Source organism: Taurulus bubalis (genome assembly GCF_910589615.1).
Source record: "Taurulus bubalis genome assembly, chromosome: 1".
Lineage (NCBI taxonomy): Eukaryota > Metazoa > Chordata > Actinopteri > Perciformes > Cottidae > Taurulus > Taurulus bubalis.
This window is the reverse complement of record NC_136589.1, coordinates 10388935-10413690: the sequence shown is the minus strand read 5'-3', so window position 1 is coordinate 10413690 and position 24756 is coordinate 10388935. Positions and strand designations below refer to the sequence as shown.

Below are 24756 nucleotides of genomic sequence, written 5' to 3'. Positions count from 1 at the left end.
CGTTTGAGCATCTGCCCGTTTGCGTATACGTGACGATCCATGCCAGCTCGCCGGTGTGTGAGCGCGTTTCATGTGTGTGCTTCTGACATCGATCAGCTCTAAAAGTGGAAGGGTCGGGGGGGGGGTCCCCTGCTGCTCGGCAGATTGGCACTCCAGATCTCTGTTTGTGTCACCCTTTAATCTGTCCCCCTGCGTCGCACCATAATCCCTCCCCTGCCAACCTCCGCTGACAGGTGAAGGTTGGCAGGGGTGTCCTTGACCCCCGCTGCACAGTGGGCTGGCGTGGGACTGGATCAGACCGGATCAGGCCCGACTCACTCTGCGTTTGCATGTGTCTGCGAGCCAAAAAGAGCTACAGGTATCAAAGAGGCTTTTTTTTGTTTTATTTTTCCGACAGCGAGTGCACTGATTCCCTATTTGATGTCCAAAGCAAGTAGGTTTTAAATGATCGAACTGTAGGAAACTTTGAAAATAAAACATCCCGAACAAGAATACATGGATTTAAAAGTGTGCGAGGCGCTGTTGTTTTTGTGGGACTTGTTCCTGGCAGAGACTCGTGGCTCCCTGCGAGTGTCAGCGGATTGACAGTAAGCAAAGTAACTCAATGCAGCTGTCATCTGAAAGCAGTCGGCCCAGGCACAGGGAAGTAACAATAACACAGCAACACCTGCAAAACCAAATTAAGACTTCATGTTTGCGCTCACAGATCTGGCTGTGGAAGCTCTTTTTCAAACTATATGAACATGAATGGCAGCTAATGGGTTCCCCTTAAGGTAGGGAAATTATCCCAGATATTTTCATTTACGCGGAGTGTGCTGAGATACCAGCGGAAGTTGTATAAAGGAGAAGAGGGAACAGTAGGGGCTCAAGCTTTAAAAAAACATTATCCTCAGAAGTGAGTGCCCTGCAAATCAGAACAGATGAGCCATTTGTCTGAGCTCTTATATATTTAGCCATAAGACATAAGTCATATTGAATAGTTAAGATGCTAATGCGATATCGCAGAGAGGGGAAAAAAGAATGGATATAATAGAGAAATATTGTACAAACGAATGTTATGTTACACAATTGTGTTGACTGATAAGCTTCTCATGGAAAAAGTCCTGGTGTTCCAACGTAGCTTTGGCACAACATCAAATGTGATGACCCTCTCCTCCCAAGAATGACAAGAAGCACAGAAATAAAGCCCTAAAATAACTTTTATGAACATACACATGGCCAAAATGATAAACAACACAGACTTACACCATCTTATTCTTATTCGTCAACTAAATCAAAAAGAAATTGCCACTCCTGATTTCCTAGGTCTACAGAGTCGGCTCAATTATTTACCCAAGTTACAAGCTCCGTGTCGGCAAGAGGGAGACGCCCACAAAACACACAATGCACAAGATGAAAATGCATTTTATTTTCATATATGTTGTCACAATGACTGAGACACCACCACTACTAGCCTTACAGGTATTTATTGAAGTACAATTACTTTTAACTAACTTGACTTGAGTGTGGAATAGCCTGCTACAGGGCTGCAACTGAACTTCTACAAGTTTAAAAACAAAAAATCTGAGGGAGTGGAGAAGTGAACTCAGCAGACCTCTGTAGACACTCATCTCTGCTTGCGGCTCCAGGCTACAACGGCCACTACGAGGGTAACACACAGGAATTTATGACCCAACTGTTCATGGTCGTGTTGCATTGTGGGTAATGTAGGTGGCAGGTTTTGACAAGGGAGAAGAATGTGTGGAATAAACAATATCCCTGACTTTGCTGCATCAATTTAGATTGTCTTTTAACTCGCCAATGGTAGTACCCCATTTACCACAAATAAAAGAGTTAAACAATCTATGAATGACAATCAAAAGGTACTTAATAAAGAATAAATGCCCACAGGTACATTGCCTGTGAAGACCTTCCTTTAACTGGAAGGCCTGTGGTCGTATTCCCCCAGGGAAGAGAGCGCCCCCGTGGCTGAGGTGTCCTTCTTTCAGGCATTCTCATACCCTCGGATAGGATCACACATTACAAATCTTGGGCCATACCTGGCAGCCTTGGAGAGAGACACCTTCCACTATCCCCGGAGAACTGTGAATACCCTCATAATCACATAATGAATGCCGGCGGCTCAAAAGCTTCAGGCTGCATGACAGTTTAGAGAATTTAAAATCTCTCCTGCAGGGGTGATTAGTAATGTGGTCATCTCGTACAGACAAGTGAGCCTGAATTCTCAGACTAAATGTCTGCTGCCAGGGTGTCCTTGTAGCTCAGTGCTGTATTCAAATGTGAATCATGTTGCTTCCCTCGATTGCCCAACTGAATCCTTGCTGACCCCCTCAGCTGTACTCTTAATGAAGTAAGAATATCCAGACAAAATTCATCTTTGAACAGCCCTTTCTTAATTTCCCCACGCCAGACTGTCTGCGTCTACTGTAATACTGTTCATTACATTTTCTTAAGACAGATAAGGATTCAATTTATTTGGTTTTATTCATATTAAGAGGATTTTTTCCGCTTATGCCGTTCTTAAATGTAGCAATATATCAGCCGGACAAACTAGAAGTGGGGAATGTTTGGGCTTCAGTCAGTCTGGCACAAACCAGGACCTATTACGTTATGCCCTCAGCGATTATTATGTCTTTTATGTTGGATTTCTCAATATTGTCTTTGTACACACACCCAGGCACACACATGCCCTTTACCCCTTATTGTGGAAACCCGGAGCGCTGCCTTAAAGCTGAATTTGGGACGTCTGCTCTCTGCGGGAAACCATGTAAAACCCATTATGATCATCATCATCATCATCACTAAAGCTGGCCTTTCTCCCCTACGGGCCGGTTACAGCCCGGTGGCTATGGATCTGCAGAGCCATACTCAAATAGCATCCTGCAGTTTTGTGTCTGTGGTCACTTCTTTTTAAGCCCGCGGTCAATCAATGGACCATATAGACCAACTATTACATGTTAGAGGAGGAATCGATTCCATCACTGGAAGATTTTCCTCGCGAATAAGTAGAAAAAGGCAAAGTCAGACTGTACGTCAGGGCCTCACAATGTGAGCAATAATTACTGCCAAAGACTGCAGCACAGACTGTTTTTAAGTGGATAGGAAATCCATGCCTTTGTTTTTGATGTTTTGAAGATTATGTTTTATGATTAAAAGCTCCAACGACAAACTGAACCTTGAGGTGACATTGTTTTGTCAACTGCAGTTTCCGAGAGAAAGAATTAACTTTGAACCTCCAAACTAAGTAGATACCAGAGAAACTAAAAAGAGATCTCATTTCCGTAGGTGTCATTGCATCAGGCTTCAAAAAACGTACTGTATGGTACGGTCTGATATTTGAGACAACACAGCGAGAGTATGGCTCGGATGTATCTGTCTGACTTCTCTATAGATTTCCTCTGTTGTCTTTATTCTGCTGCCAAGTGCTGATTGAACATGGGAGCTGAACACAATGAAACAGATTAGAAATCTACAGTAGAATTATAATTCTCGTCCTCTAATGGCCTACAGTAGAGTCAAAGGAATGTGAAAAGGATTAACACCGGGATGAATGCACAAGAGGAGGGAGAGAGCCTGCGATTACAATGAGAGCTTTGTTTCTCCAACTATCGAGCTGAGGTTTCTGCGAGGATCCATTATTCTTGCTTTGATGCTGCTGTCTCAATGAAAAGTGGTTGGCGGCGATGCATTGTTTCAACAGCAAAAGGGGGATATCACCACAGTGCTATTCAGCATAATTTAGCCCTCCCGCCCCCTCCTTCCCATCCCACACCTCTAACTCACTCCCTGCCTGCGTCGCTGTGACTCGGTGCAATTACCTGCGGTGCTAAATCAGAGTTTGACAGCGGTGGCTAAATACGGAGCTTCATGCCCACCTCTGCCTTATCAAACTTTCAGGGGTTTGCCAGCAGAAACCGACTCCAAATGGATGGAGGCCTCTGATAAACGCTGGGTTACCCAGGACAACGTTTGTCGAGGGCGCCGTTTGTCAGTTATATGGGCCGGTTGTCAAGGAGCAGATTGTCAGAGACCGAGGAAGTCGGGGACAATTAGAAGATGGTGTGATTTATGTCGCGTGATAAAAACCAGAGCCGCTGCCGTGTTGGGTAGGTGTCACCATGTCTGGGCACCGCCAGCCGCAGCCGTGCGCGCTTGTGTGCACGCTTGTGTGCGCGCTTGTGTGCACATGCAGTCGGGCGCCTTGATATGTCAGAGTGTGACAGATATTCCTGGCTTGGCGCTCGCACCATCATCTCCCATCGCTCCTCTCGGCACAGATGTTCGCCTGTGCATGCCCGATCATATACACACACACACACACACAGACACACACACACGGGCAGCGCTCCACACGCATCCCAGCTCCAGCTGTTCCAACAGTTAGTGGGACATGGAATATGCCTCTATTAGAGAGCCGCAACTCCCCGCAGAGGTGAAGAAAAGAGAAAAGAGATGGAGTGAGCCATGGATGAGGAATGAAGAGGGAGAGTTGAACAATGACCAATGGCTCCTGGTGCTGCAGGCCGGCCGGCAGGCAGGGAGGGAGGGAGGGAGGGAGGGAGGGATCATGCTCCGGCTCTGGCAAGTCTCACAGCAGACATTCTGGACATTTCTGGATCTAGCTTCAGAGCTTCTTAGTGAAGTGGAGGGGGAGAGGTGTACACAGCAGGGACGTGTGGGGGTATTGAGGAGGGGTCTTAGAGCGGGTGATGAATGCTGGCGGAATGCTCCAGGAATGTCCGATGGGGCTTTTTAGAGGCGGCCTGCTCAGCGAGGGCAGATGTGGCCTCGGGGGAAATCACAGGATCATCATTCCACCGCTGCTTACCTTTTTTTTTCTTTCCAACACACAAAACCAAACAGATCCATAATTCCAGCGGAACATTCTCCGCTGTACAACCATCAAGGGGGGAGGAAAGTTTAAACGGGAATTTATCCCCCAGCTGGAGAGATGGTGGCTACTTCCAACTTTAACAGATGGTTTTATTTACTTTTTACAAGGATTTATGTTTGCAAGTTTGGAGCTCCTGCCAGCTGCTGGTAGTACACTGTAGGTTAAATACTACAAAATATAGTGCAGGGTACAGGGTTCCCTCTGTTACAGCAGCATCTCTTTGGTACTTGTTCTCAGCGCCGAACCATGTCTGACCTCGACAGAAGTCTATTTTTTAATCCTCCCATCCTTCCTATTTCTATCGGTATCCTTCCGTCCTGCCATCCCTCCCCTGGAGACGGGTTGTGAACTCCAGAGGTCGCTGTCCAAAGCATTGTGTAGGTAGACGACGCGGCGTGGGCTAGACGAGCAGACTTGACTTGCAGGCTTTTGGCCGATTAGCTTTCCCTTCCAGTCTCGAGGTCGGTCTTTTTTCTGCAGTTGATAATGTTTCCTGTTACACTGGGTTGAACCAGTGTGGGTGGATTAACAGATAATAGGCAGTGGGAAGACATGGGGAAAAAAGACACGGTGAGCTTTCAGCGCGGTGACCCAGTGTGGGAGGTTTGCAGGCAGTCTCTGATAAGGGCCCGACTGCTAACTGCTTCTTCCAGTTCCTACTGAATGCTAATCAGGAGAAGCAGAAGACGGTATTGGCTGGCTTCTTTCATTTCCCAATTGAGCGTCTGCCTCTTGCCACCCTATCCATCTCCTGTCCTCTCATTCTGTTTTCCTCTTGTTTCCTTGTTCCCATCCTTTTTTCCCCCTCCTTCTTGCAGAGATAGCTCTTACAAGGCTTTGCAGATTTAGCATGGAAATTAGGGAAAGGTGTGTGTGTGTGTGTGTGTGTGTGTGTGCGTGTGCGTGCGTGCGTGCGTGTGTGTGTGTGTGTAGCGCTTCGTTGACTCACCATATGGAGGAGCTTCATTTGCATTGTGTATTGTTCCCCTGGCACATGGTCTCTGGTGGGTTTTAGCCATAATATACTCAGTCTCTTTCTAGTGCACAGCACATACACACTCCAACTCTGACCCTTAGACACAATCCTCACACACACTCTAGTCTCTTTTTATTTTATTAGGGTCCGAGCGACTGACACAGTCAGTCCGAGTCGGACCCTATTGAAATTGCCGGGATTGTTATTATTATACATTATTCTGATCCTTATTTTTCCTCTTCGGCCGCATATTCGAGGTACGTGCCATACTCAAAAACTCACCAAATTTGGAACGTTCGTCAGGTCTGGTTTTGTATTATTATTTCCCTCGGGCGCCCCCTAGCACGGTATCTGATCCAAGGATTTGTTGGGGATTCACTCGGATTCACCCTGATTCTCCCCGTTATTTATCAGTGTGTGTTTGTGTGCCTGCATGCGCACATGTGCTCGTCAGTACGTGTTTCTTCTGGCTGTGCACATGAATTTAATTACATATCAGCCTCTGCCCAAACAGTCTTTTATATCTTCCAAAGAGACACAATCTTGTATTGTTAGCCCTGTTGAGGGTAGGATGTGCTGCAACATATTCTCTCTCACACACACACACTCTCATACTATTACTGTTATGTAGGCATTCCATTGACTAACATCTGCCCGGGGACTTGGCTGTTATGGCTAACTGCCAAACCCTTTGTGCAATACAATACAACTGCGGTATGATTTGCGTAGTTTTAGCCATAATTTCTGCTGTTGTGATAATACAGTACTCATCAAAGTAATTGCTGGGTACATGCCGACATTGCTCCACCAAAGTCTGACATGGCAAGAAACAAGATCTAATTTGAGGTAAAACTGAAAGTAAACGTACCCAAAATATCAATAGTAATTTTCCAGAACTACAGCAACCACATTTGGTCAAAGTTGTGAGTCTTTCTCTGCCCCATCCGCTGTGCTGGCATGCTGTGTTTTACACAGCGGAAAAGGCCAGGCAACACGCTGAAATTGAGTTTGGGGAGCACAGGTGGGATGACGTGATGCTGGATCTCTCCAGAGCCTTGTACCGACTGACTTTTTGACTTGTCGTAGCAGGAAACGGATTACACAGATGTAACTAATAACTTTAAAAACAACTGCATAACATTTGAATGAGCCATTTCATGATTCATGATCTAACCGCAGCAGGCAGTGAAAATGCTGTGATTAATTTATTTTTGAGTGTTGACAGAGACTGTTGACTAAAGTACCGTATACATTTGGATTCAGTCATGACGAGTCATTTGAAATATGTGTTCATTAGTTTCTATTGTTGGCATTGCTGTTGTTGTGCACATGAAACTGTTTTTGTTTGTCGGACTTCTCCGTCGATTCATGTCGTTGCCAGCAGCATTTGATGTTTTTCCAAATTGAGAGTAGAAACACACCCACCCAGCTGGAACCGGTACGTGTCTGCTTTTGGATTGCGTACTCTGTCAAATGTGTTGCAACAGGCAGTTTTGAAAAGTTTCAAAAACTAAAGGAAAAAGGTAACTATTTGCCTTTTTTCTTATTTGGCAAACCTTGGGATTTGTTAAGAACCTGACCGCTTGTGTTTCTCACCTCGTCTGACTTTAAAAATATCCTTTAGTTGCACCCTTATTCACCTGATCTTGTTCCTGTATACTGAGGAATAGTCTATTATACATGACCATTAAAGGGAATATTTATTTACTTTATTTTAATATTTCTTGCCTCTATCAAAGGAGCACTCTGGCTTTGACCCGCGGCCTCAGTTTACTTTCTTTTTAGTGGATAAGATAAACATGTCAGCTATGATGTATATTTTTTCCATCAGCCGTTCACTTGTTGTTTTTCCATTTAATTTGTCTTCCATTGCCAGAACATCCCAAAGCTTGAGCTCAGCTTGCGCTGGAGGAACATCAGCCTTTTTGCCAGTTTCCTTCTATAAGGCAAACGAGCAGATTTCATGCCAAATCCAACCAGGTGGCACAAATTGTGAAAGGCACTCACTGTAGATGCCGATAGAGGCTGCCAGGCCCCAAATTAATTTAGCTCTGATTTATTGATGTTAAAATGCTTAAAATAACAACATTTACATTCTTCGTGCTTTTGAATTCTGACTCAATCATTCTGGGTGGGGTCTTCAGCTAAATGCCGAATAGTTACTGACAACATGAGTGGTTATTGAAGCCGACACACACACACACACACACACACACACACACACACACACACACACACACACACACACACACACACACACACACACACACACACACACACACTGCACAGAGCCTGTTCTCGGCTGTGTAGAATGTCGGGGTGTTGATGCTTGGTAAGTTTCTATCCCGCTTGGTTGGCGAGGAGCGTTGCCAGGCCGACAGCTGCTCCGACTTCGCATTCCCCAGCATGTGAGCTGGGAGTGGAAACTCAGGGGAGAGTCTGCCTGAGATGGACACACAGATCTACGTCCACGCACACACGGGGAAAAACCCATGTGCTGAGAGAGAGAGAGAGAGAGACACACACACACACACGCACATGCAAGGTGTGGGCTGAAGAGCTGGAGAGGCTAGATGTCACAGGACTTATAATAGAGGGATGCCCCCTTAAACTGCTTCACACCAGAGCCCAGAAAATTGAATTGTCATATCAATGAGCAGCTCACCCCCAACCCCCCAAAAAAGATCTCCCCTCTCCACCTCACTTTTCTGTTTCAGCCTCTTCTTCCATCTCTCTCCCTCCCTTTTCCCATGCCTTTCTTGAAAAGCAGGTTTGAAGTTTTGCGGAGGACTGAGCAGGCATTTCAATTATTTCCGGTGTCATTCCTAATGGTTTAAGAAGGAGAGAAGAAGAGGGAGGTGAGAGAAAAGGGGGAAGAGGGTGCTGAGAGCAGAGGAGAACATGGGTGCAGGCGGAGCAGAGCAGTTTGTGGCGGGCTAAATGGAGATCTAATTCAATTTTAGCTATGAACAAAGGCCAGGTTCCTTTACTAAAAGCCTGCTTGCATCAAATGCAAACGCAACATCTGTTTTTTTTATAATCCCTTTATTCTTTTCAGCCAAATAGAGAATTATAAAAAAAAGAGCAGGGACTTTGCATCTATCCCCAGTCAAACATCTCCTATTTTCACATTTTTATTAAAGGGTTGTTTGATAAGAGGTCTGGTCCTCTTTAGTCTGTGTTGGATTTTCTGTGGAATTAATGGCCTTTTGAATCTCTGAATGCAGTTGATATGCACCCAACAGATGGTGCGTGGCTCCACAGCTTTTCTTCTTCCCCTTTTTTTTACCTCTTGTTTTTTCCTCTCCACTAGCCAGTAACAATTTGCTGCTCAGTGCATGTTAGCTGCATGTTCCTCTACGTTTGTTGTAGAGTTTGTTCTGCTCTCTTTCTCTCTCTGTCACAGATGTAGCCTGAAATCACGTCTGTCACACTGGCCTTAATCTCAGGGTTAGCAGCTGCCGGTTGATTGTGTGTGTGTGTGTGTGTGTGTGTGTGTGTGTGTGTGTCTGTGTGTGTGTGTCTGTGTGTATGTGGATTGCTGGCGCGTATGTGTTTGTGTGATGTAGTGTGAAAGAATCAAAGAAGCAATTAAGTTCCTCTCGGTGCTCTGGTCACCTCAATGTGTAAATGTGAGTTTGTTTGAAGCCATTGGTCAATTGATGATTAGAAGAACTGTTGAAGGTTTTGGGAAATGCGTTTATTTGCTTTCTTGTTAGATGAGATGATTCTCATATCTGTTCGGTAAATATAAGACCACATCCGACATTAGGTGAGTTTAGCTTAGCATTAAACAAATGAGATATGTGTGTTTTGTGATCTTTGGACAGAGCCAAGCCGGCTTTCTCCCTTTTTTGTTTCCAGTTTTTATGCTAAGATAACTGGCTGGGTTTAGCTGACGGATAAGAGAGTGGTAAACTTTTCATCTGCGTTGAAATATTCCTTTCAGGAGAACTTGAGGCCGGTTGAACGGAATCGAGGAAGAAGTGTATATACTGAAGGAAGGATGCCACAGCCTCGCAGCTCATTTGAGGCAAAGCTGGGGCTGTGAGCTTGAATTACACCGCTAGACAATGGGCTTCTTTCACCCAACTCACACACATACACACATACACACATAACACAGAGGCGTTCTGTCTCGCAAAACTGTTGTTGCTCCTGTTGCACAATATTTGGCTCTTATGATTTCATTATACCCCTTCTTCCTGCTCTCTTGCCTCTCCACCCGTTTCTGGTTTTAAGTGTGTGTGTGTGTGTGTGTGTGTGTGTGTGTGTGTGTGTGTGTGTGTGTGTGTGTGTGTGTGTGTGTGTGTGTGTGTGTGAGACCCTGTCACATGTATCTAGCCTGTACCGTATGATTGCATATGATAACAAAGGCTAATTTTAGCTGTGAAATCCCTCTGACATTGTGTCTCTTGAGTTGCGGCCCCATAATGAGAGAGAAGGGACCGGGACAAAAACTGGGGAATGTCATCGTTATTCTATAATTCCCTGGAATTTTCTTTCCCATTTTTTCCTCTTTCGCTCTCATGCCGTTCCACCCTCCAGGCAGTGCTCATTAGCCCCTTGGCCCCCTCTAAACAGGTGGGGCATGTTTGGCACAGCTCTCCGACATGCAGTCAGGCCTAATTGGGCTTGGAGGACCCCTTACACACACACACACACACACACACACACACACACACACATCACTCATATGCACCCCTCCCCATTTTCCCTTCACACATTTCCCTCCATTCTTAAAGCGTCAATTGTCCCCTCCCTGTTCCCCAGGGTGAGGTTGCGGTCCCAGGACCGGAGAGTGTAAATCCAGCCCCAGGCCTGTCTCCGGGCCCGACTGACTGACTGACTCTGTCTCCCCTTTTGCCCGTCTCCGTCAATAGATAATAAGCACCGCTACCCATGCAAGCTCCATTGATATGCAGACGTATCCCCCAAATGTCAGTTTTAGACGCTTTTCGCTTTGCTTTTTCCCCGGCTCCCCGCCTCGCCTTTACCTCTCCACCACCGCTCTGTCTTTCTGTCTTCTTGTTTCTCTACCAACTCGACTCTTTGTGCTTCTTTGTGTTTTAGTTGCTCGAGAATTATTTAAAGCTACCTGTAGGACTTTTCTTTCTTTTTTTTCCTCCACTTTTCAAGGATACCCAGAGACTGAGAGTTATCCTCATGTGACTGCTGTTTTGTGTTTGTTTGTGCATCTGCTGAGCTCTCTGAGTAAACGTGAATCATACCCACTCTGTCTGTAATTACAGCCACATCAGCTTGTTTTTTCCCTTTTTTTGGCCAAACACTTGACACTACCTTGAAAGAGTATTTTTTTTAAAAGAAAATCCTAGTCTTGCTTCTGCCTTCTGTCTTTTTCTTTCACACAGACACAGACACACACACACACACACATACTATTCTTCGCCGCTACTGGCTCAGCAATATCTCATTATCCTGTTTATTCATACAAACAAATGCCTTCTTTTTGGCACAAATGCATAATATACAGATGTAGCGCTGGAGTGAAGAGCGAAGAGCAGAGCGAAAGAAACTAGCATCGAGGAGAGTGTGTGCGCGTGTGTGTGTCGATTGGGTTGCACAGGGCAGGTGGGAAGGTTTGAATGTTAACTGCCTTATCACTCCAATTTCACACTCTCGCCTCCAGTCACACACACAAACACAATGCATGCACACAGAAACACCCTGTTGCCTCCGGACTCGTATGTGACGACTGATTAACGGGGAAACGGAGGAGGGGGGTCACACACACACACACACACACACTTGCGCAAACACACTAATCCCAGCCAGAGGGGAGGTTTTGTGTGCGAGTGTGTTTTAATGAATGTGTGCGGCTGCTTCTGTAATGGGGCCACCTGTCTACTCATTAGCCTCGTTACCCAGCCTTTTAATTGCCCTCAAACTCTGCGTCATGTCTCCTCCTCCTTCTCTTCTTCCTCCCCCTTTCCTCACTCGTGGTGATTTCTCTTCATCCTGTTAAATGACCTATTGGGACATATCAATAATCTGACATCATCATCATACGGCAGGGATTATGTCATACTGCGCAGGTGTGTGTGACTGCATGTGTGTGGTGGGATTGGGTGGGGTAATAGGAGTGCAGCATGTCCATATGTCAGCGTATTAACAAAGTGATTGCTTTGACCTCAGTATCAGGAGGCATATGAATATGACGCAGAATGGAGGAGAACTTGTAAACACACACACATGCACACAGGGCTGCCAAGTTGATTTGTGTTACCTTGAACAACCTAAAGCTCCATTTCTCATTTTGTAGCTCATATCTCATTTCCTTTTTCTAGCTGCATGATTATGGAAATGGCCTCTGGTCAATGCATTTTTCTCGTAGTACCGCGTTCACACCTCCAAATGTGAGCGTTTGTCTCAGCTTCAGGAAACTACAGCAGATTGTCTTCTGGATTTTTTTTTTGCATACATTTTCACCTCCATGCCGTGTTTCTTTAAGTAGCTGAAAGTCCTTTTTTTCACACAGCCATAACACCCTTATTGTGGTCCTTATGTGCAAATGTAATTAATAATAGCGCCTTTCGTACTTTGGGACACGGCTACAATCCAAAGGCATAGAATCTGTTGCTATTTGTCGTCATCTGGCTGAAGATGAACTGAGATTGTTGGACTATGTATTTTCTTTTCTATTGCTAAGCCAATCCACTCTGCTTTTCATACGATGGCCACAAACATAGAATGTTTCATATTTCAGAGAATAGGAGTGGGTGATGTGGATGAAAACAGTTCATGTAATTCAATGTCGTGAAATGTATAAATATCATGGCATTGTAAATGTCTTTTTGTGAGGATGAAATATCAGACAGGAATGTTTGTTTTTGCCGAATTCAGCAAACCAATACCAGACACATCGATGCTTATCATATTGATGCAAAAAACGAAAATGAAAACCAGAAGTATGAGAACATTTTTAAAAAGCGCTGAAACGATTATTTAATCAATCTTTTGGAAGCAGAAAAATCAACAGAAAATGTATCAGAAACGTATTACACATTGTAGTCATGGTTTCAAGCAAAAACACCAAATAGTTACTGATTCCAATTTGTTCCTCCCCCTTTTTTTTGTTACGTATGATTGTAATTTTATGACTTCACCTTGGGTTCTGGGTAATTATAATGTGTATTTCATTCTATTTTCTTACATTTTATAGTCAAAACAATTAATCGAATTATCAAGAAAACAGTAAACAATAATTAGAAATAAAAAAAAAAATTAAATAAAAAATTGCCACAAAGCCGTCTTGTTCATTGATTTGCAGCTCGGCCACCTAACACATTCAGAGACGCTAACGAGATAGGAAACATGTATACCGTTGCTAAATCTCTGATAGTAGACAAATCTCCTGGCAGTGCATCTGATGTCGTCATATCACTCCAAACTGTCAGGGTTACACAACTTAAAATTGTGAAAACATGAAAAATGGTCCGTGATAACCTTCCTGTCCTCCACCCATCTCCCTCTCGCCGAATCCATCTTATTCTCTACTCCTCTCTCCGTCCCTGTCTGTCCGTGTCAGACAGCTCTCTGGGCTGTTGCCAGTCAAGTTACACGAGAGAGCAGGCGGCCGTACATTCCTGCTGAACATAGCTTTGCACTCGGGGGATTCCCTCCCGTGTCTCTCTCCCTCTGCCCTCTCTTTGTTTTTGTCCATTCCTGGACTGTAACGTCCAACTCGGGCTTTGCCTCTTCCACCCGAGTCCCTCTTCTCCCCGTTCGCATCTGGTCATCACGGAAAGAATGCAGGTTTTTGTTTGTGCTGAAATGCAGTGAGCCATGCCAGTTATTTCTGCACTCATGGCATAAGCTAAGTTTTCACACGCTCCTTCAGTGGCGGTAGCACGGCCGCTCTCTTCTGCATTGCCAACTTGCATTTTTGTGTGTGTAAAGAGCACCTTGCATGCAGAGAGGAGCTCGCTGCCCTGAATACTTTGACAGGATCTGCATGGGGTCTGAGACATGCTCGGTGTCTTTCTCTAACCGGGGCTGAGGAAGTTGTTCTCTTTGGGTCTGAACCAGAATTAAAGAAGCACTTGACTTGATGCGGTTTAAGTCCAAACCTGCTCAGAAATGTCAGCACTTATCTTCTTCCAGCGTCTCAAATGTAAGAAGTTTGCTGCACGTTTCTGGTGTTTTATAGACCCAGCCATTCATCAATTCATTAATACAATAATCTTCAGATTCATTAATGATTTTGAAAATGTTATTTCCAGCCGCATGTAAATCATAAATCGTACCGCACCTCTGTTTGAGTCCATTAAGCAGGATTACAACATTAAAATAGACCGGCACAGCCTTCATCTGTGCATTATTTACTGACGCAACATTTTGCATCTTGTATGTCGGCAGTTGCTTTTTATAATCTGTATGCGCTGACTGACTGTTGGAATGACTGGCAGCATTTGGTTTTCGAATTATCAATTCACCATTTTGTGTAAATTAAAATGTCAAAATAGCAAAATGCCCATTACATTTCCCCTGAAACCAAGGGGGTATCAAAAAGTTGCTTATTATGAAAAAATAAATAAGCAATTCTTTGAATAGAAAAATATTACGCAGCCACTCTGATGATTTATTAATAGTTGCAGTCTATATTCCCAGACGCCGGCTTCTTAAAAGTGGTGATTTGCTGCTTTTAAATATCTTTTAAGTTGGACAAAATAAGCAATTTGAGTGTCACTTTTTTGGGTTCAAGGGAACTGTGATGAGCATATTTTCATTTTATTTTACATTTGCTAGCTGATTCGATAATTTGCAGCCCTTGTTGTAATTATTGCATATTATTTTATCTTATTGCAAAAACTATACTTGGCCCATTTGTCCCAGTCCCATTGCTCGGCCACATCAGCACACAGCATATCAAATTGCATCCAGAAGTCTGCAAAGCTCCGTCAGGATGTTATGATATATAGAAAATGTGAACACTCGCAATGGAAAGAATTCATAAACCATAACGTCTTGGCACAATGTGATTTCTCTTTGCTGAGGGAGAACAAAGAATTTCCACAAGTTTTCTCATCTTGACCCACAATCCCCGGGATGTCTGTTTCACTCCCCTCCGTGTCCCTCCTTCCAATACGGTCACCACTGTCTTCTCTGTTGCTCTCTGCCTTTTCACTTGTCTCTCGTATGTCTTCTGTGTTTATAATCCAAACTTCCAAGGCAAGCTGTCTGAATCCTGAGGCTGTTATTGATCGACCAACAAAGAGCGAGGGAGGGGGAGAGAGATGGGGGGGTGGGGGGGGGGAGCGGTACATGGAGAGAGAGTGAGCCAGTCGGAGAAGACGCCTCGAGAGCTTGTCTGAACCAGAGGGTCTATTTCTGTCTGTCTCAATGCGTCATTAACAAGAAGACACACCGGACACGGGATGAGATGACAAATGGTGAGCGGAGAACAGGAGAAGGATGAAGGATGAAGGGGGGAGTTTAGTCTCGAGAGGTCACCGTTGATTCGTTGCTGCAGACAGAGGGACAGAGTATCCTGAAGCCTGTCAGCTCACAACCATGTCTGATTGTTCATTGTCTAATGCACGAGGGTGTGTGTGTGTGTGAGTGTGAGTGTGTGTGAGAGAGAGAGAAAGAGAGAGACTGCGAAAATGGAACAGGAAGGATTCAGTGGAAATCTATTGAGATTCAAGTCCTGACATGTCGCTCCCCACTCTCCCTTCTCTAAACACACACACACACACACACACACACACACACACACACACACACACACACACACACACACACACACGGTTCCTCTGCATTTACAGCGAGCACATTCCCCAGGGATCATTCTTTTGAAAGCAAAGGGACTGAAGTCACACTGGTCGGGACTTCCAGGGAAAGCCCTGGAAGTTAAAATACACACACACACACACACACACACACACACACACACACACACACACACACACACACACACACACACACACACAGAAACACGCTGATGCCATACTCCTGGGAAACGTGTTGGGTTCGGAATAGATTTCTGCGTATCGATCCTGGTGCACATAAAATCAATCGGCATCGAGTTGGGTTTGCATCCCAATGTCATTGTCAGTAAACACAGTTGCTATGAGCAGTTCATTTAACATGTTTCGCATTGGTGAAGAAACTGTAGATTTAAGAGTTACTTTTTCTGTAAGATGTCTTCCAACAACTTCTAAAGATGTGCCAATCACATCCTCGCTTGTCAGTTTTTTTTTTCGTTTCTATATTGGGTGTTTTCTGCCATTTGTCATGAATTTCACGAGGTAGATGACATTACCCGTCCTCATTCTCTGTTTCTGTAATAAAAAAAACTAATCCATCAAACCAGCCCCGCTTATTTTTCTGACCAATGATCCAAAACCCAAATATATTCAGTTTACAGTGACATGAAACCGATAAAAGCAGCACATCATCACATTTAAGAAGAAATCAAAGCTGCATTTCTTCACAAATCCTTTCATTTTATGAAGTTCTTCAAAATCAGAACTGATTCTCAATACCAACCAAGCCCAGACCCCATCAGAAATGTAAATCTATTAAACCAGGCCGTGAAACGCATATCCTGCCACTAACGTTAAACCTTATAGTGTGTGTGTGTGTGTGTAGATGTGTGTAGATGTGTGTAGGTGTGCCTTTTCAGGTCTCCTTATGCAGCCTTTTCTACGCCTTTTCTACACAAGTGAGTTCAGGGACATTTTTAGAGGTGGGAAAGAGCGGTGTTGTTGAGTGGATCTGGTTTCAACAAACATCCTTGAACTATTAATAAATCATGGCTGCTCTGCAGAGGGATGCTGTTGGCGTCACCAAGTTTGTGTGGTCTGTGTCGGCAAATTAGAATATGTGCGCAACCTTATATTTTAACAAGACATCTAAACATTTTCACCCTCCCTTGAGAGGGAAAAAATACTTTGTATCTCTAGAGTATTGCAACCATAAAACCCCCTCCATTATTTATTGTTGCTTCCCTCTCATGTAAAGAAAGCTTCCAAAAACATTCTTAATTTGCCTGAAACCTTATGTAAAAATGGTAACCCGAGCATGGGAAATTGTAGACCTCACCCAAATTAATCATTCTCCTGTTTTCAACAACGCTAACTGAAACTCAAAATGTCAAAACCTCAATTTGTGGCGCACCATCCAGGACGTTACTCAACGGTTCTGGTTTGAGATTTGAACAAAAACCACCTTCTAGAAGGGAGAACACGTTGTAATCAGGCAGGGACACGTCTACAGACGGAGGCGTGAATAAGAGATGGGCTGAGGAAGGAGAAGCGACAGAAAGGGAAAGATTTAAACCGAAAGGGAAGAGGGGTTAAAGAGAGAAGGTGGAGGTTGCAAAAGTGGTGATTTGTGAGCCACAGGAAACAGGCAAAGGGCTCATTTACTCTGAGCTCTGAGGGGCCATAACAGGACCAGGCGCTGTGTGTTTCCTCCTGATAACGCTCAGTGAGCTCACATTTACTCACTTGACCAATGTGTTTTTTTAAGGGACAAAACTGGTCTTTATTGGGTTAAAGCTGCTGAATTGTATTCCTTTATCCTTGATGTTTGACTGGTCATACCAAAAAATGGCAAGGAATTATTCTAGGAATATACTATAAGTATTTGTTGTCTCCTTAGATGATTGTACTCTTGGCAAGATGAAAAAGCCCTCTGAGTGTCTCTTTCTCACTTATTCACGGAGCGTGTAAACACACAGATGTGCACGAGAGGTGATAGAGATGGTGAGAAAAGATGGGTAAAAAGTGAGAAAACCCTCAAAAGAAAAAAAAAAACAGCCTCAGTTTTTTTATTCAGTGAGAGTGGTCGAGATGAAAAAAAAGTGCGAGATAAAAGACAAAACTGTCCTTGTTCAGTCTGAATCCCACAGTGGTCCAGATAAAAGCTTCATCACACCTCTCCCTGCCAAAGACTAGCTCTTTTTTTATCAGTCTTCTCTAAACGCTGCTGATCCGATGGGATACATCTCGCTGATTAGTTGACATTTGTGACACCGGATAAATGCAGTTTTGAATGTTTTTGCGAGGGTGTTTGAGAGGTATTCGTTCATTTGATCTGATCGTCTGCAAGAGGGCCACAGTCGATCTGCTGCTCCCAGACTGCAAATTCCTGCGTTCAGCCGGAGGATGATGTGCTAAAACCTTGACGATGAGAGATTGAGCGCTGTGTATTAGCTTTGAAGTTAATTTGACAAGTGCACGTATGCTCCAAGTATAAGTAATATCACCTGTGAAGGAAAGTGTGTGTGTGTGTGTGTGTGTGTGTGTGTGTGTGTGTGTGTGTGTGTGTGTGTGTGTGTGTGTGTGTGTGGTGGACTTACTGGGGAGTATGTGTGTGTGTGTGTGTGTGTGTGTGTGTGTGTGTGTGTGTGTGTGTGTGTGTGTGTGTGTGTGTGTGGGTTGAATCATCATTACCGAGGGATCTGAGTACACGGCCAGACATCATTAGGCTTTAAGGCGAGAAAGTCTCCACGGCACAAGTTCTGCAGTCTGCCTGACCCAGCAGACACGACAGGCAGGCATGCCATTTAAGATCATTTATTTGGGTTGTGTGTGTGTGTGTGTGTGTGTGTGTGTGTGTGTGTGTGTGTGTGTGTGTGTTTATGTGCATGTTATTTATTTATTTTCCTTGGTAATATGCCTGAGCCTTCATTATAGCAGAAGCCATAACTTTGATAAATCACTTGGGCTCGAGGCCCTCACTGCTTTCACAGTATTAGAAAACTAATTGAAATTCTCTCTCTCTCTCTCTCTTCCTCTCTCTCGCTCTCTCTCCCTCTCCCTCTAACCCCTCGTTCTCTCCACCCGTCTCTGTTGCGCGGGCCAAACTGTTCTATGTTTTTTCAGTAGGAAAGAAGCCAGAAGGGGGAAAATGTCATCACTGATTTAATAGGCGTAGTCTTACCCAGAAACACACACAGAAGACACACACACACACACACACACACACACACAAATACACACTGCACTCTGGGGAGTGTTAGGAATCCTGATAATGTCATCATAGGAATCTCCATAATGTACCCCGGTCTCTGCAGGCTCCAGTTCGGCTGTGCCTCTCCCCTCCCCTGATTTTGATTAGATCGGACATGAGATTTTAGGTTTAGGTTGATGGGATTTAGAGTTTAGATACTTCTTTCTATGGCTGTGATCCCCTGCTGTCCCAGGATTGAGGGTCTGTTTGGTTCATTGCCTGGGATCTTCCAGCTGCCACTGGATTTAGGGTTTAGTCGTTTCATTGTCCATGATCCCTCTGCTCCTACTAGATTCGTTTCATTTGAAGGGAACACTCCATGCTGCAGCTAAATTCAGGGTGTGGTTGTTTTGCTGCGCAGGATCTACCAGATTTGGTTTTGGGGTTGGTTTGTTTTATTGTCCAGGTTTGGATCTGCCTACCTCTGCTGGATTTGGAGTTTGGTTGTTTAATCGTGCATCTCACAGCTCTAGCTAGATTTAGGGTTGAGTTGTTTCGTTGTCCGGTATATCCCTGTTGCCTCTGACTGATTTTCATGGGGGTTTAGCCACTTCTTTTTAATATCCAGACACTGCTGCTGTTTGTGTGACACTTGGGGCTTTGTATCCACCCAGCAACCCCTCCGCTCTCACTGGGTGAGCTTTGTAGTGTGAAGCCAAAGATTTAGTGATGGAAGCAGAGAGTCTGTGTGTATATGTGAGGCGGCTTGTGTGGACCGGGCCATTTCATGGAGTCCTGTCAGCACACAAAATTCTCTCTGAAAACATTCCTCTGACGTGATGCAAGCCCAGGAGAGGAGGGCAGCGTGTGTATTTTCGACCGGCGGCATGTGTCTGTTGCCCAGACAAATCCATACCATCGCTGCCAGATGCACTGCAGGCACATAACCACACACATGCACACAAGTTCCATGTGTGTGTGGTTAATGAGGATGTGTTGATTGATTAGACTGCAGTAATTAGCTGGAGTGTGAAGGCTTGGAAAGGTCTTCACTCTGGTGGGAGTGTACCCTCTGGAGAGACATTGAACTGTGCTATGCACCATTACGTTTAACACACACACACTCCACAGAAAGAGTCCCATCCATATCTTAGATGCGGGATGAGTCATCTCTCGCAGGTGGACCTAATACTTGCAAGCGGAAAGGGGGGGGGGGGTTCAGATTGTGAGACATAAGGATGTTTGTGTTGTGTGTTGCAGAGTGAGATGTGCTTGTGCCAGCAGTTTCTTTCTGTTTCTGCACCGTGTGGCCAAAACACTGACCTGATCCTCTCCCTCTCTGCCTCCTCATTTGTACTTTGACTTCCTATCAGCTGTACAGATTTCCTTTGTGCGTCACAGAGCTGCTTCTCGTAAATGCAAATAATATGGTATTTAGTATGGCAACCTCGGTCTTTAGCCTTCCTCCGACTGAGTTTTGTGGATGTAGACTGAGCTGCTGCAGTAAAGCGTTGTAAACAGTGCCACCACATGGACAACAGAGGAATCACAGATTTATTTTTCCCAACAGGAAGTTCTACTACATCACTCTGCTGAGAGACCCGGTGTCTCGATACCTCAGTGAGTGGCGGCATGTGCAGCGGGGAGCCACGTGGAAAACCTCCCTGCACATGTGCGATGGACGGACCCCAACGCCCGAGGAGCTGCCCTCCTGCTACGAGGGCTCTGACTGGTCGGGGTGCACCCTGCAGCAGTTCATGGACTGTCCCTACAATCTGGCCAACAACAGACAGGTACAGAGAAAAAAAAGCTTTTTATATGATGAAATCCAATATAACCACACCGTTAGCTATAATGCATAACAATAAATACCGCAGACTGAGCTTCAAAAGCCTGGATATGTTGCCGGGCTGTCACAGTGACAGTCCTCTGAACTGAAGCCAGTGCCGTCGTGGAAAAAAATGCGACAGAATTGGCCACAAATCCTCAGCCATTCAACTTTGCTTTTGGCCTCTTTTTATACTGCGAACACTGAAATCAGCTGCTCTGTTCAGTCATAATGCCGCCATTTATCACAGCCCTCTTCCTAACATGCAGCTCTGCACCTGACCTCACTTCTCTCCTGCTTGGCTGTTTTGTTCTGTTCAGCAAATGGATACATCCTTCCAAGCCCATTGGAAAATACCAATGCAGGGAATAAATCTCTGCAGAAAATGGATCAGATTGCTTGGTGAATTTTCACACAGGAAACCAAAATAGAAAATATAGATAATTATTTCTTTTTTCTTTCTTTTTTTTAATTGAAGGAGAATGGAAAAGGCACTCAGAACCCATTTATTTCAACGGATAATGATCGGCCTATATATATATATATATATATATATATATATATTAATTTGATTTCCTAATTTCTTATGTGAAAGGTATAAGATGAGATGCACACTTGTAAGTGTGTACTATTAATTTATTTTTCTCTCTCTCTCACTCTCACACACACACACACACTCTCACTCTCACTCTCACTCTCTCACACACACACACACACACACACACACACACACACACACACCTTGCGCACGCAGTCAGCAGTTCACCTGCTGGCCATAAACACCTCAGATTCACACCTTCTTTTCTGATGGCTTTCTCAGTCTCCCACCTAAATGTGTTGGCCAGCTTATCTCACCTGAGCCTGGGGCTGTTATTACTCAGGGTCCCATGATTTATGAATGTGACACACACACACACACACACACACACACACACACACACACACACACACACACACACACACACACACACACTTGAGGCATCCTGTTGTAATCTTGGGAATCCAAATCAGTATGCAGTCACTGCTCCAGAATACACTCGGTGATAAAGTGATGTCTCATTTTGGAACAAATTTACCAGACTTTAGTTTTACGCCTGATCAAGGAATCTGAGAGAGAAGTGGTTATTGATACGGATATCAAAATGAATCTATTGGAAATGCAAAAAGAAAAACTTTCTGAATAACAAACTCAAAGTGATGTCTGACACATTTATTCTTCTTACCGTTTCAATGATCTGCTCTTTATTTAGTTTTCGGTTCTTACTATTGATGTAAAGCACTTTGAGCCGCATTCTGTGCATGAAAGGTGATAATTAAAGTTCATTATTATTACAAATGCAGTTTGAGTTATTTTTAGCCAACACTAATAATAAATCAATGAATAAAAAAAAACATTAGAGGATGGAGAACCAGTATTTTAGTTTTACATAATAAGTCTTATTTGATAATGTAGTGAGATGTAGAGCTGCAACTATTAGTCGACTAATCAATTGATAAACGGCTCTCTAATCTTTATTCAAAACACAAGTCCTTGATTTCTTTAAGACTGTCGTTTACACAATCATCCACCTATTTCTATAACTTCCTTCTCTTCCCGTTCCCATCGACAGGTTCGTATGCTGGCGGACCTGAGCCTCGTCGGCTGCTACAACATGTCCACGGTTCCAGAGAAGAAGAGGGCCCAGCTTCTCCTGGAGTCGGCCAAGAAGAACCTACGAGATATGGCCTTCTTTGGTCTGACGGAGTACCAGAGGAAAACCCAGTTCCTGTTTGAACGGACCTTCAGGTTGCGCTTCATCCGGCCCTTCATGCAGTACAACAGCACCAGAGCTGCAGGGGTGGACTTGGACAACGCGACGGTAAGTCCTGCTGCTCATCTTATGTAGATTCAGTTCTGTGGGCAGGAAGCAAATGTTCAACAGGAAATTAAAGATTAAAGAGTCGGTGGAAGAAAGTAACAAAGTACACTAAATACATATCTTCTTTTACTTGGGAATTCCCTTTTTATGCTTCATACTTCTACTCCACTAAGTTTGACATGCATTTACTAATTACTGTGCATCGTAGCATCTTACATTTAAAAGAAAACCTAATATGTTTATATAATCCATTTTATTATTAATGATTAAACCGGTTCCCAAAAAACGGTTGGGAGCCAGGTAGTTTAATCCTAGACCGGTAACTACTAAGCAGGACAGGTATTGACACTGTTGTGGCCAACATCTTTCTCCGAAAATAAACATGGCAGCCAAAGCACATTCACTTACAGACTAGAACATCTAATGAAATTTGAAAAGGGAAAATAATCTAGAAAACTAGAAAATGAAAGCCAGAGAGGAACACAGTGGTTTTATATTGCTGTGAAATGAGTTGGGATGACTGTCACCGTTAAGAAAAATAAAAAAACAGAAGCTTCAAACATGTTCTTCACACTTAGATTGGTCCAGTGTGGGAGTTCTTAGGCTCAATTCCCAGCAAAGAAATATCCTCCAGTACACAGCAGACTGATGATCAAAACCAGAAAAATAAAATATGCCCTGCCGACAGAGGCTGTGGAAAGGTTATGTGGTTATTATCACAAAAAAGGAGAAAATATCACTTGGCCTGGCAGGTTGGGGGAGGCAGTGTTTGGCATTTTGAGTGAAAACTTGTTTTCAAAAGTAGCTTTCAAATTAAATGCTTCAAAAAGGCACTGCTTGAAATTGTGACAGTGTTTAATTATTTTTAAAATGTCAAGTAATTACATCAGCAGGTGAAGAGAAGAATATTTACTTTACACTCTCCTGACAATCTGCTGTAAGCTCATTTATACCCTTGTGCAAGATCCCAGCGAGTCATTATTGATTGAGACAAATTCGACGGTTCCCTGCTCCGTGAAGTCTTTGTGACGGCTTGAGCTCAGGGCCGTCTCCCTAGCTCTGTGCCGCTGTCCCCCGTGCTGCCGATCAAACATCTCTAATTTTCCAACACCGATGCAGCGCGCCGTTTCTCCTCTGTTGACGCACACATGTCTCTCAAATGATATCCAGCACTCCATCGCAGATTTCAAAGGGATTTCCTTAATTAAACACATTTCCCCCTCCACGTTGAATCCGCACACGGCAGATGATACACACCCCAATAAACCCAGCTGCATTGCGTTGCACCAAACATCAAACGCATGCCAACACACATTTTTTCCCCCTCTTGTGTTAGAAATCCTATAACGCTTTTGTACAACAAAATGTCTTGTAATAGGGCGCTCCTCCGCATGAACGATCCCCGTGGGGGCCAAGACCCTTTTGAAGGATTCAGGATCTTTACGTGTCTTAATATACACTAATCGCAGGTTTTATAAAGACTGTGCCCTCTGGGATATACTCTCTAAGGCCATGTTATATCAACTTTAGCCCTCTGGTTCACTTAAATGAGGCCAGTTCAGCAAAACAATAGCTTTCACTCTTAGTCCTGAAAGTAGGACAAAAAATGTGATTGGAAATGTTTACTACTCTGAGACGATAAGTAAACATCGACCCAGATCGTCTACTGTGGAGACGGGCAACTCTGCATGTCTCCTTTTCATTTATTCATTTAATCCACTCAAACATTAGAGTCACGCCACAATTCATACTAACAAAAACAGATGAAAAATCTGTCTCAAAGGCCGCCATTATTTTGTAATCCATCATCGGTCCAGACTTTAGTTCCATGGAGGCTGCAACGATTTGGTCTCAAAAAGGCTTTTCTCACCTTTTTCTTTCATGTTCTTTCATGACACTTTTCTTCAGCCTCTTCTTTACTCAAATGTTTCATCCGTTGCCTTCTCGGTAGATCCAGCGCATCGAGGAGCTGAACGAGCTGGACATGGAGCTTTACGACTACGCCCGGGACCTGTTCCAGCAGCGCTACCAGTACACGAGGCAGCAGGAGCGGCGGCAGCAGCGCATCAAGAACCACCTGCAGCAGAGCCACCAGGGCCTTGGCCTGGGCGTCGGCCTGTGGCCCTCCCACGGCCGGCAGAGCTCCGTGTCGACGCTGGAGGACGGAGAGGGGGAGAAGGAGGAGCGGGAGGAGGGCGAGGAGGGAGGCAGAACGGAGGAGGCGGGCAGCCGGCTCCCCACTGAGGACTACATGAACCAGATCATCAACCGCTGGTAG

At 44.4% G+C, this 24756-nt stretch overlaps 1 protein-coding gene across 1 annotated transcript in view; it reads left to right on the top strand.

Annotated features, from left to right (window-relative positions):
- The window catches only part of hs6st1a (heparan sulfate 6-O-sulfotransferase 1a), a gene marked incomplete at its 3' end in the record, with an annotated part of 48444 nt that extends 23688 nt beyond the window's left edge, over nucleotides 1-24756 (top strand). The window contains exons 2-4 of the mRNA XM_079216318.1: nucleotides 20362-20584; nucleotides 22230-22478; nucleotides 24430-24756. Of these exons, the coding sequence (XP_079072444.1) occupies nucleotides 20362-20584; nucleotides 22230-22478; nucleotides 24430-24756 (799 nt within the window). The remainder of the gene's footprint in view (nucleotides 1-20361; nucleotides 20585-22229; nucleotides 22479-24429) is intronic.